General features: G+C 40.2%; 2 protein-coding genes across 2 annotated transcripts; both read left to right on the top strand.

Moving 5' to 3' along the window:
- Window positions 1–3,295: 3,295 nt before the first annotated feature.
- Window positions 3,296–6,569, top strand: LOC123878449 (putative nuclease HARBI1). Its single transcript, XM_045925622.1, has 5 exons — window positions 3,296–3,472; window positions 4,677–4,826; window positions 4,921–5,062; window positions 5,331–5,639; window positions 5,958–6,569. Exons 1-5 carry the CDS (start codon window positions 3,296–3,298, stop codon window positions 6,056–6,058), a joined length of 879 nt encoding a protein of 292 aa, XP_045781578.1. The 3' UTR covers window positions 6,059–6,569.
- Window positions 6,570–10,129: 3,560 nt separating this feature from the next.
- LOC123878873 lies at window positions 10,130–13,085 on the top strand. Its single transcript, XM_045926242.1, has 2 exons — window positions 10,130–10,839; window positions 10,998–13,085. The coding sequence occupies exons 1-2, from the start codon at window positions 10,696–10,698 to the stop codon at window positions 12,888–12,890; spliced, it is 2,037 nt and encodes a 678-aa protein (XP_045782198.1). The 5' UTR covers window positions 10,130–10,695; the 3' UTR covers window positions 12,891–13,085.
- Window positions 13,086–13,612: the final 527 nt, after the last annotated feature.

Raw genomic sequence — 13,612 nt, 5'->3', positions numbered from 1 at the left:
CACCGCGCACTTCCCGCCCACTTAGAGAGTTCAGTAGAGTGCATCAAACTACAGCTGGCAAAACAATCAAACGAGTCACTTGCAGCAAAAAGAAATCACACTAATATTATAAAGGAGAAAGTTTGTATGTGTGTGTGTATGTGTGTGTGTTTGTTACTCTTTCACGCAAAAACTACTGGACGGATTTGGCTGAAATTCGGAATGGAGATAGATAATATCCTGGATTAGCACATAGGGTACTTTTTATCCCGGAAAACCAAAGAGTTGCCACGGGATTTCGAAAAACCTAAATCCACGCGGACGAAGTCGCGGGTATCAGCTAGTGACTACATAAAACTTCATCTTACACCTGTAGAACAAAATCTAACCATACACTTACGACACGATTCCGATTAGTGTGCGTTGCAGTAAGGACTTAAAGAATACTCGACGGCTCGATTTGATATGCTGACAGTCCCACTCCGAGTTGATATGTGTGCTATGGACCTTAATGGCCAAAAAACTTAAAAATTTTATTGTTGTTAATTTTATTTGAGTTTTTATTGATTTTCATTTATTTCCTGTATTTTAGAATAAGATAATTAAAATAATTATAATGTAACTACAGTAAATAAAACTCAGAAAATCCAGATTTTAACTAATAAGTACCTAGGTTGGGAATCTTATTTCGAGTTGTCATAAGTATATAATGTAATAGTTAAGTTTATAAATAAGGAAATTATGTTAAAATATCAAAATGAATAAAGGCTTGATGTTAAAATATCTACTGTTTTTTTACTCATTGTTGACAACCCTAGGCATCTTTTCTGTGACGTTGTGGTGACATCCGCGACGTAGGAAGAGGAAAAGATGCAAAGCAATTCAAACACTCGCCCGCAGTGATAAAGTTTAATTTAGCTTGCGAGCGTTATTTATCTATTTAATAATAATTATGTAGGCTATTACATTACACTACATTACATTATAGTTTAGTTACGAACATAGGTTAAGATGTTTACTAACATAATATTGTGGGCCTTTGTTGCTTGAATAAATAAAGATATTATTATTATTATTAAATCGTATCATAAGGATGGAAACTCGCCCGACGTCTTGCGGTTCGGTGGTAAAATGGTGAAGGGGGGACAACATCGAACTTAAGACAAAGTCAAAACGAGACAGATGTATGTGTAGATGTATGTATCTCGTATTAACTCAATCTTAAGTCTAAGCAAAGTCAAAGTGTGACTATAAATCTGACCCTTGCAGACATAGTTTTTTGGGATAATTAACAATAAATAAACCTCTACGTTCTATGTAGTAGGTACTACTAAGTTCGTTTAGCGATTTATTAATAATAATAATAATAATAATAAATAGGCTTTATTGCTTACATATTGCTAGTGACAAACATACATAACATGTTATAAGTAAATTAAATCTATAAAAAAAAAACTAACAATAGCAATAGGCCGCAAACTCAGCATGGCCGAGCATTGATGGCAATGCTCAGCGCTGGTTTTCAGTTTGCTCCAAAAAATATTGATTAATAAAATAAAAACGCACCGCGCCCGTTGCGTTCCCTGCTTATTGATCAATATTAAAATGAATACAGTACAACCCAAAAAAGAACCTTAAAAACCGATTTAATCGATCCTTACCGTTCTTCTCTTGTGGTACGGAACCTTAGGTGCGCAAGTCAGATTCGCACATCGCTGATTTTTTTGTCACTTTATTAAGATGTCAATCAGTAAAAAAATTAAAATAAACTTTTTCTATCATTGAATATTTTATTATTAAATTTTCCCTCGCCGATAGAAACATGCACATGTTTCTATCGGCGAGAAACTGCCCGAACCCACTGCCATTTTCACAAAAATGCAATTAGAAAAGGCTTCAATAAAACCTAAAGGAAAAAGATATTCCACTGAAGAAAAAAATTTGTGCCTTACAATTTATAAACAAAGCCAAAAAGCATATAAATTGTTGCAAAGACTCATGGCATTGCCATCGAAACGAACCATACAGAAAATATTAAGTATGGTCGTTATCAAGCCAGGAATTAATGATTCTATCATTCAAAATGTAAAAAAGACAGTAAAAAAAATACCCAAAGAAAAAAAATATGCACACTGATGTTTGATGAAGTGGCATTAAGTCCGGGTCAATATTATAATAAAATACTCCTCTTACTACTACTACTACTACTTACTAAAATACTCTCCCGCGATCAGTGTTTCCTACCAATTACAATCCGGGTATCTTTAAAACAAGAGTGAATAGGCACCTTCTAGGTAAACGCGTCCCATCTTAGACCACATCATCACTTTCCATCAGGTGTGATTGTGGTCAAGCGCTTACCTATAGTGAATAAAAAAAAACAAAACCTCCGACGAAATAATTGGTTTCGAAGAATTTGGTCCACAGAAATCTGAACTAATTGCTGATTGCAATTTGGTGATAACGCACCTTACAGATCACAGATGTGCAAGGATAGCAACGTACGAAGGAGATTTTTTACAAGTACTTTGTACCAACTCTACGAGTGATGAGGTGGAGACAGAACCTGAGTTTGAAAGCGACGACGACCTTCCATTAACTGAGTGGATTCAGCAGTTCAACATGGCAGGAAATACGGTAAATCTTCAAACCTACATCGAAGTAGATGACCGCCTGCTTACAACGGCTTCACTCACAGACGAAGAAATTTTGGATTCAGTGAGAAAAACTGAGGATCAAGAACAAGGCGATGAAGAAGATGAGACGGATGAGCCTGAGCCTCCGCCGAGCATTAAAGAAGCTCTGGAAGCAGCTAAATTATTGGAAAAATACTTCCTTTATAACCAAGATGCCCCAATATTGCTAGATATAAATAAAATAAGTAAAAAAATACAACAAAATTACTGGTACAGCAAAAGACGCCAGACAAAAATAATAGACTACACGCAATAGCGTTCAAATAACATTCTTTTTTATGCACATAAATAATTCTTTTTCTAATTCTGATGTTTCTTCTCTCTATTTAACGACAACTCTCTATAGCGCCATAAAATGCACAGTCCCTTCGGTGTCGTTATATAGAGTTTATACTGTACTTCCTTTTTATACAGACTGTACAAATGTGGTAAGAGATAAGTACGTAAAATTATGGAATGAGTACTTTGACCGACGTTCCAGAGACAAAGGTATCTGGTACCGTACTATTCAGTCGGAGCCTCTTACACCTTGGGTTAGCAACTGTTCCTTAAATAGAAAGGATTGTGTACATTTGATGCGCATTCGTTCCGGACACATTCCACTAAATAAAGGTTACTTAATGAAAAAAGTCATATCACCTGACTGTCCCGATTGTGATAGACCGGAGGACATACACCATTTATTGGTGGAATGTGTTCGGAACGAGGCGGAGAGATGGGAGATATTCTCTAGATTTCCCATTCTTCGCCAGGTCGGCGGCTGTAACGGTGCCCTATCCCAACCTCTGTCGGATGAGGCTAGGGCTCTGTTACGGCTGTTCAAGAACTGCTGAATTAGTTTTTTTTTTAAAGATTAGTAGCCATGCTAATCATGACTAATATTCCCCTTTTCCCTCCAACTAAGCGCAAAGCTGTATTAGGAGTAGGTACGACAATAGTGCAACGGGTGGGGTTTGAACCTCCGACCTTTCGGAATTCAGTCGGCTCCTCAACTGTTGAGCTATTGAGGTTTTGAAGATAATCCAACAGTGTGGGAAACACCCGACGCTCCTTCACTTTCAGGATCACTTGATCTTATCAGCAAGAATCTCCTTTGAGATCTTGTCGTACAAGACGACCACCTTAATACTTGCAGGACTTCACCTTTTTTTTCATGATGAATACAGCAGAAATTTTATTTATCGTATTATTTTTATCGTAAGTAGATGTATCACAAATGCGGGGACCCTTCGGTATTCCTGATATAGGGGGGAGGAGGGGGGGGGGGGGGGGGGGGGGGGAGAGAGCGGGCGGGAGGGGGGGGCAGTAATGCGTATCGGAACGTCTACGCCTCTCTCGCTTTTGACAGCTCTGTTGTCTGTGGTCTTCGGCCGGCGGTCTGAACGTTTTTTGCGCGTCTCGTCAGAAAAATTATTGTTTTAGAATTATTTCTCGTTTAATGATAGTCGAACTATCAAAAAAAAACATGTGTGAATAACATGTGTGAATTAAAGTTATGAACCAACTTACACCCTTGACGGAAGACGGAAGGCCTTTAGAGCGAAAAATGAGGCTCTCAACATGGCGCTGCCGCAGATTACCCCTACAGGAAGGCCTATCTATCAGCATTTATAAAGGATAACGGAGGGTGATTCGCATTTTTCCATCACGGTTTGGGAAATGTCCAGAAAGAAAGGAAGGGGAGAGGGATGCATTTCGGAAGCCCACGGCTACTTCTAGAGCCGCGAAGTGGAAGCGAGCCACGCGGCGGACGCGGACTCATACTAGTCTTCCTCTGTAAAAATAAATAGTAATATGTGGTTGATATAGTGGGTAGCACGTAAAGTTCTATTCTGTATTATTCTACTGTATTAACTTTAAGCATTGCGTGCTACTGTTTGTTGATCCGAATAAATAAAATAGAATAAAACAAATCGACCGCCTTGCTTGTAAGCATTCATACAGCAAAAAAAAAAAAAGGTACTCACTAAAGTTAGATGAAGAATTATCATAATTTTGCAGATTTTTTTTTATTCTAGATTTTACAAAAAATTTGGCTTTCCTGGGGTTCTTGCCTGCGTTCATGGTACTCATGTTGCTTTGGTGAGACCCAGTGAACATGAAGAAAGATTCTTCAATCGCAAGCATTACCATTCTAGGAATGTTCAAATAGTAAGTTCAACAATATGTGATTAAATAACATTGATATGAACATGCTAGTTAATTCAGTTTTAAATATTCACATCTATACATGTGTTGTTTGCAGATTTGTGACAGTGATTTAAACATTTTTAATGTTGATGCAACATTTGGAGGGGCCAGCCATGATGCATATATCTGGCGTCAGTGTGCGCTCAACCAACATGTTCAAGAGCTACATAATAATGGAGAAAATCTTTGGCTTTTAGGTAGGTACAAATAATGGCAGATTTTTAGGGTTCCGTACGTCAAAAGGAAAAAAACGGAACTCTTATAGGATCACTTTTTTGTGTGTCTGTCCATCCGTCCGCCCGTCGTGTCTGTCAAGAAAACCTATAGTATACTTCCCATTGATGATTTTAAGTTGATAGATTCAGGTGATTACATATTTTACACGACTATGTACACTTTTATAAATTATTATACTTTGCTCAAAATTTGAATTATTTATTTTAAATGTTATTTTTTTCCTTGCAGGTGATTCAGGGTACCCATTAAGACCTTGGCTTTTGACACCTATTGTCAATGCTCATCCTAGGTCTCCAGAGGAACATTATACAAATGTTCACTGTAGAACAAGGAACACTGTCGAACGGTGCATAGGAGTGTTAAAGGCCCGTTGGCGTTGTTTGCTGGTTCATAGGGTGCTACATTATGACCATCATACTGTGGCAAAAATAATAAATGCCTGCTGTGTCATGCACAACATGGCTAATAGAGCTAGGCTTGCTGTACCTGAGCTATCACAAACAGATTTCGAAGCTGAAAGAAATCAACAAGAGCCACATCATCATGATCAACCCATTTCCGCCCCACTACTGAGTACGGGTCTCCTCTCAGAATGAAAGGGTTTAGGCCATAGTCTGCCACGCTGGCCCAATGTGGATTGGCAGACTTCACAAACCTTTGAGAACATGGAGAACTCTCAGGCATGCAGGTTTCCTCACGATGTTTTCCTTCACCGTTAAAGCAAGTGATATTTAATTGCTTAAAACGCACATAACTGAAAAGTTAGTGGTGCGTGCCCGGGATCGAACCCCCGACCTCCGATTAGGAGGCGGACGTTCTAACCACTAGGCTATCACAGCTTTTTCCAAGAGCCACATGGTCAACCACAATATGGTCCAAGTGAATCTCAGTTGTTACAGAATGGCCGTCAACAATTGGCAACTATAGTTCAGAGATTGTGGAGGAACAGAACTTAGATTTTATTGATTCCTGTCCAAATGGTTTTTAAGGTTCCGTACCTCAAAAGGAAAAATGGAACCTTTATAGGATCACTTTGTTGTCTGTTGTGACTTCACCGCTCTCGTTCTGACAGCTCTATGGCCGTCAACTACTATCTATGGCTAAGTAAACACTCAACGTGCCAACGTAGTGATATATTCTCTTTGCAACGTACATTGTTTTCTAATTTTTGTGTATCGGTCTCTCTGTGTGTCTGCGCGCTCTTTACAAAGGTGTTTGAAAGGCGCATTTGGAACCCTAGTCCCTTTTAAGTTTACAAATCAACTTACAATAGTAATATGTGGTTGATATAGTGGGTAACACGTTAAGTTCTATTCTGTATTATTCTACTGTATTAACTTTAAGCATTGCGTGCTACTGTTTGTTGATCCGAATAAATAAAATATGTAGAATAAAACAAATCGACCGCCTTGCTTGAAAGTATTCTAATATTAAAAAAGTCGCAAAAGTCAGAGAAACTGAAATCAAAAATAATCATTACATTATTTACAGTATATGGTGACCTCGGCACTTCGGTCGTAACGTGACAAAAAAACAATGAAGCTACTCAACAGTGTTTAATTTGCTTAAACTACAGTTAAGATGGAATCCTTCGAAAGGTCATAGTGACTATGAAAAACCAGGTAATGCTACAATTGAAGAATTTCCAACAGTAACATTCATTGGTTGCTACTACATTAGACAAGACGTGTGTGGCGAAAAGGTAATATAATTTGGCCAACACAAAATCAGGTGTAGAGTGACGTATTGAAAAGTAACTAATCAAAAATAATCATTATTTATTTACAGTACATGGTGACCTCGGCACTTCGGTCATAACAATGAATGTTATATTTGTCCTTATATGTGACAAATTCACAATCAAGCTATTCAACAGTGTTTAATTTGCTTAAACTACAGTTAAGATGGAATCCTTCGAAAGGTCATAGTGACTATGAAAAACCAGTTAATGATACAATTGAAGAATTTCCAACAGTAACATTCATTGGTTGCTACTACACTGGACAAGATGTGTGTGGCGAAAAGGTAATAATTTGGCCAACACAAAATCAGGTGTAGAGTGACGTATTGAAAAGTAACTGGGCGAGTTGCGAAACGCATTACTTGAAGAATGGCAGAGGTTGCCTCAGGAAATCATTGACATAGATGATGAATCCATCAGCAAATGTAAAAGGCAGAATCTCCCACCTAAGCAACCGGGAAGAATTGGCACTGAACAATTGTTAGACAGTGATGGAAGTGGTGACACTAAAACTACGGCGAAATGCAAGAAAGTTAGTAAAACATTTCTTGGTACTGGCAGACCAAACCCTTTGGCCCGCATCTCTTATCTTGTTTTAGGATTAGGAGGTAGGAGTACTTCCTTGTCCAATGTCTTTACATCTATGAGGTTGTTGTATTCATTAGGACAAATGAAAATCTGTTTAAATTTTCGAAGAATGCTAGAAGGAACAACAAAATTGGTTTCACTCAGCACTCATCCGCAAAATTTCTAATATTACACCAACTGCTGGCATATTATTTTACTTTAATGGTGTCTCATTCATAATGAGCCAGACTATGAATATTGAGTAAGGCACTCCATAATTACTTACGCAGCAATTCGTGTAAAGTAAATCGCTACCAACGCATCGAGGCGCTCAAACAGCACTGTTACATAACCTCCATACCTACTATTGTTAGATACCATACCTACTACTACCATACAATAATAGGTATAGCTTAGGAATGATATCATTCCTAAGCTATACCTATTATTGTTCCTACCTAGTATTAGAGATAAGTACTAAACTGTTGCTAACCTTTAGCCCTTAATCATATACTCACATTAGTAAAGTCTATTTTTGTAATCAATTATACTGTAAACAAATGCTTATACAAACAAACCAAATCTCACCCTCGACCTTTAGACCACTCGTTATCCCCTCCAGTTCCAAATAGCATAAATACCCCAGATATCCCAAAATCCTTACATCATCACGATACCGAAGCAGGGGAAAAACTTCATGCAGCCTGGGAGCTACCGCCCCATCACGCTGCTGTCGACGACCTCGAAAGTCTTCGAGAAGTTGCTGTTGCTGCACATCACGCCTCACATTCAGCCACGCGACGAACAGTTCGGTTTCCGTGCCGAACATTCCACCACGCTCCAAGTCTCGAGGGTACTGCACCATCTCGCTGCCGCCATGAACAAGCGAGAGCGGTGCATTGCAGTATTCCTCGACATGGAGAAGGCGTTCGATCGCGTCTGGCACACCGGGCTCATCTACAAGCTGTCCACGTCTACTATTCCTCGTCGAGTAGTCAAGACTGTGGCCACCTTTTCGCGACACAGACGTTTTCAAGTGGCGGTTGAAGACGCCCTGTCCACGGAGCGCCCCATCCGAGCCGGTGTGTGGTGTGTGTGTGTGAACAAAGTCGATCAAAGGACCGCACGCGGCGATCAAAATGCAGCGTGCACGCACTGGATGCACTTCCCGCTTGGCTGAATGACTGGAGGCTGAAGGTCAACGTGGCGAAGACTCAGGCGGTATCCTTCGGGCGGACTGCCCCGCCACCACGGGTATCGCTCTTAGGAGAGACCATCGAGTGGACGCCCTCGGCTAAATACCTGGGGGTGACCATCGATAGGGGACTCAAGATGCGATCCCACGTGAAGAACGTGGTCACGCAGACGCGCGCCGCACGGGCTCTCTTGCGCCCAGTGCTGGCGTCCCACCTGCATCTCCGTACGAGGCTGTGCGTCTACAAGACGGTCTGCCACGTGACCTGACCACCTGAATAGACACCACTGCTTCCCCGCCGCTGGCTGACGGGCGCTCGCCGGAACATCGCCGGCGGGCTCGACCTCGCCGAGCCGCGGGCGTTAGCCTCACGGACATCCCACGCCGCCGCAGTAGCCGATCGCTCGCGAACATCCGCGGGCTCGATCGCACTGCCGTGCGGCCACCACCGGACATGACAACCCGGACTCGACTCCCCGACCAGTGGTCCAACCCCGTGCCCCGCCCGCAGTCGCAGGCGGCGTGGCCACCACTGAAGAGGGCCATCGCCCTGATCAGTTACCCCGGGACCCGTAAGGGTCCGCGTAGAGGACCAGACAATCCTTACATTCTATTTCCATTTCTATTCCACACCGTTACTCTGTTTCTTTAGTATTAGCTCTTTGACTTTATTATTATTCTACTATTTTTATTATAATTTATATTAAGTGCAAATTAAATTTATTAGGCAAACGGGTTCATCTACAAGTCTCGAGCTGGGGAGCATGGTGCTCATCAAGGACAAATCTCAACCACCACTCTTATGGCATAACATTTCATGTGCAAGTGATATAAACCCAGTGTAATGACAGTCCTACCAAGGTGGAAACACAAAATAATCTCCAGTAAGTATAATACCAAAAACGGCTGCTCGTCAGGTACTGGTGGTGCTGCTACGTATTGCAAATTGCCAGATTTGAAACAGAATTCTAAATCTGACCGGTGTCAAGTAGCGACGGGCTTGGCAGTGGAAGAGGCTGGGTTGTGACAAGGTTAAGACCGTACATCTTGGGCAGCGATCTATCGCTCCCAAGCGTGGTAAACGCGATGATCGCAAATGAGACTTGTTGGACGGCAATGGTGTCCTTCTGTGAGGAAGTGATCGCATTGAAGGAGGCGGCTGAAAGGGATCCCAACGCTCATCCCATACGCCGTAAACGCCAGGGGCAAAGGAGGCGCCAATATGCGCGCTACCTCAAGCCCTAAATGAGGCGTCGGCATAAAATGCCCATATAAGAATGCAGACCTGAATCCAGAAGAGGGTATACAAAAGAAACAAATTGAAAGAAAGTTAAAATTAAAAAGAAACCAAATTATTACCATCAAGTCCAAGGCCAGTTACATGTAACACGCCTAAAATTCGGGATTACTTTATGAAAAAATTGAAAGAGACGATGAATTTTGGAGAAATGTCGAAAAAAATTAGATTTTTTTTTCTTTGAATGCCTTCTGCCCGAAATAATTGATGGTCGCATATACCACGAAAGAACATGGAACAAAACGTACCCACCCTTGTAGCAAATTGAAACCGGTACCATTAGAAAGGTCTTTGAAAATATTTAAACTTGTTGTATGACACCAACTTTGTAGCTCATGGGGGAAAAAAGATATTCGGCGTTAAAAATGCCGAAAATCATCGAATTTCCCTCAAGCGCATTCAACATGTTCGCGATATAAATGTGCATAAGTGCAAGTGAGATAGATAGTGTGGCGTCAGTACCTCCGCCGCGCCGCCTCGATCTTTTGTTCTCGCCAAGTTACTAGTTAGTACTACCCGTACACATAAAGAATGGTATTGAAAATGGCGTCGCTTTCTAACCTCTCACTCGCACTTAGCGGATTGTCGCTATACATCCCGTTTATGCTGACAAAACCGGCCTACTTTGCCGCCATTTCTAATCCCATTCTTTATCTGTACGGGTAGTACCTGTTTGGAACTATCTTTGAGCGCGCGCATTTTTGTCATCTTAGTTTTTTTATCATTGTTTTACCTACAACCTCAGCCTTCACAACGGACTTTAGTGTATTGCTTAACGACTGGATTTGACGAAATGGAAGGTGAACGCCGTGTAGTGTGTATTACGTGTACAAGATCAGTACTACGTGACCGAAACCGGCATCATCTGACGCGAGACTATTTGGAAGACAATCCAGGCTTCACAGAGTACGTGATGGAACGGATTAACATAAATGAGGTTAGTAAAAACTTAACTGTTTTCATTTATCATACATATGACTTAGTAGTATTTGCTCTTGCAGTGTCTTTGTGTTTACTCATACCTAATACGTAACGTCAAAGTATGCCCTCAAATAAAAAATAACATGAAGATAACTTGAGGTTTTTTTCTTTTAGATGGCCCTCAATCAAGTCCAATATATGTGTCATCGTTGTTGGGTAGCTGGAAGAAGACAGCAAGCCAGGTTCGAACAAGAACAAAACCAAGAACTCGGAAATCCAGAGCAACCAACCATGCAACCAACGTCGGTTCCAACTTATAGGCGGGTTGCAAATACGGCGCGTCACTGCTTATTCCGCGGGTGCATCAACCAAGAACTTCATAGAGTGTCCAGCTTTATAAAAGTACTTTTGTTAGTTGATTATAGCGTATACGTTCCTGAAAATGCACGCATTTGTGCACATCACATCAACTCAAATGATTGGAGCTCCCTGTATGAAAATGGGGAGACGATATTCACGCCAGATCAGCTAAAAGACATGATCGACACGTTACGAGCTGCATATAAACATAAGACAAATATAGATTTTGACAATGTAAACAACATTTCACCTGAGGATCTATTTTACCTAACTGGCTTAACACACCAACAATTCTCAACCATTTTAAGTGAAACACCGTCTCTTTTAGCTCAATGTAAAAGACCAAAAACTGCACTGGGTGTCTATTTATTAAAACTTAGGTCTGGTGAACCAAATACTCGTATAGCCTCACAAATAGGTGTATCTCGAAAAACGATTGGCGTTTTACTTAAAACTGCACGAAACTGCTTGACGCAGGACTTTGTTGTTCGCCATTTAGGTTTTAATCATATAAGCCGTAATGATATCATAGCTCACAGCCTTGCAGTGCCATCATATTTATACTCCAACCCTTTAAATCCAGTGGCGATAGTTCTATGTGATGGCTCATATATATACGTCCAGAAAAGTAAAAACTTTTTGTTTCAAAAAAAAACCTACAGCTTACACAAGTACAAAAACCTGTTAAAACCCTTTTTAATTACATGCCCAGACGGCTATATTATAGATATATGTGGACCATACGCTGCAACCAAAACGGATGCCCAAATCATGAGTGATATTATGAATGATACCACGTCCCCAGTGCATATAGTATTACAAACAGATGACGTTTTTATCTTAGATCGAGGGTTCAGAGACTCTATACCAGAAATAGAAAGTGCAGGTTATGTTGCCCATATGCCGCCGAGCAAAGACAGACATGCCACACAGCTCACAGACATACAAGCAAATAAATCTCGACAAATCACAATAGTGCGATGGGTCATTGAAGTCATAAATGGATGGTTCAAAAGAGACTACAAGATATTCAGGCATACACTTATTAATAAAACACTCCCTCACGTGTTTACAGACTTTCGCATTGCAGGAGCACTTATAAATGCATTTAGGCAACCTCTGACGGACAATGAGCATGCCCAAGCCTTTATCGGAATAATAGCTCAAAGAATAAACGAACACAATATACTGGGCAATTATGTAGTCACAGAAAATATAAATCGACAACGGGCGGTGTTCACTACAATGACGGCTACATTAATACCATTTCCACAATTGACAGAAGAAGACGTCATTTTATTCAGTTTGGGAACATACCATTTAAAACTCGCTAGATCGTACGTTGCCGAGCATTTGCGAGGTGGAGATGGTTTATATAATATAGAGGTATCTTCTAGCCCTAGCCCTAGTATGGCGGAGCATGGGCTGGTGACAGAAAACTGCTCATTAATTAGAGGCCGCATATTATCGAGGCACGTCTCGAATAAAATATATTACACATATATTTTGCTTAAAGAGAACATCCAGGGCAGAGAAGCTATCGCAGCATATTATTGTTCCTGCATGACAGGTATGAGAACTCTAGGCGCCTGTGCCCACACTGTTAGCATAATATGGTACTTAGGTGTGGGTAGGCACCTAGATAACTTCGTTGGTCCGGCAAATGCCTGGGACGATGTAATAATTGAAAGTAGCAATACCATATAAAAATGATGCTTCTTTGTTCTGTAATAAAACTGTGCTTTTTAAGATTGATGGTTTTTTATTTAATATTTTGCCCGTAGCAAAAACGAACGGTATGGAGGTAAGGAAGAGAGAACGTCTTAGCTTTTAAGCTGATGGTCTCTTTTTAGAATGGAAGAATGTCTGGTTGTTCATTTGGTTTATAGAACAGAAAAATATGCTATTGTTATAATACTTGGCAATTAAAAATGCAAAAAAGAAGTTATCATAACTTCGGTCTCCCATTCATTCATTCATTCGTTCATTCATTTTTCTGTCAGTCAGTTATGCCTCTTCTAAATGACACCTAGTCTAAAATGCTACACGGTGGGTACGGGTTCCATACAAAATTACCCATTGTTCTTTGCCTGCAAGGGAAAGAACTGAAATTACGGCTGAATAAATGTTTTTTATTTAGAAATTCTACGTTATAATTTAAATACCCACAACCCCCAATTTAAAACGTTAGAAGTAAGTATGTAACTGCCTATATCATAATGTAATTAACTTTGTAGTAGGATATGACGCTGTCCAATTTATCTGCCCTAAATTGTAGTTTAAAATTATATTTTCTCCCCTCAATTTATATCATAGTAAGTACACAGTACTAAGAATTAACAAAAAAATTGTAAACCTAAGAAGTATGTAAGAGTGTGATTATTATGTAATTAACTTAAATGTAATTAAGTTTGATATCATATAATAAA

This window comes from Maniola jurtina, chromosome 26, assembly GCF_905333055.1.
Source record: "Maniola jurtina chromosome 26, ilManJurt1.1, whole genome shotgun sequence".
Taxonomy (NCBI): domain Eukaryota; kingdom Metazoa; phylum Arthropoda; class Insecta; order Lepidoptera; family Nymphalidae; genus Maniola; species Maniola jurtina.
Note: the sequence above shows the minus strand (reverse complement) of the source record. Positions and strands in the feature narration are given on the sequence as shown.

What these genes read in the sequence shown, in the direction of transcription:
- LOC123878449 (XM_045925622.1), top strand. Translation starts at nt 3,296, where the DNA reads ATGAAAAAAGTCATATCACCTGACTGTCCCGATTGTGATAGACCGGAG. An exon ending in CCCAACCTCTGTCGGATGAG is followed by an intron (nt 3,473 to 4,676) that starts GCTAGGGCTCTG and finishes ATAATTTTGCAG; the next exon opens with ATTTTTTTTTATTCTAGATT. An exon ending in ATTCTAGGAATGTTCAAATA is followed by an intron (nt 4,827 to 4,920) that starts GTAAGTTCAACA and finishes TGTTGTTTGCAG; the next exon opens with ATTTGTGACAGTGATTTAAA.
- LOC123878873 (XM_045926242.1), top strand. Translation starts at nt 10,696, where the DNA reads ATGGAAGGTGAACGCCGTGTAGTGTGTATTACGTGTACAAGATCAGTA. An exon ending in AACGGATTAACATAAATGAG is followed by an intron (nt 10,840 to 10,997) that starts GTTAGTAAAAAC and finishes TTTTTCTTTTAG; the next exon opens with ATGGCCCTCAATCAAGTCCA.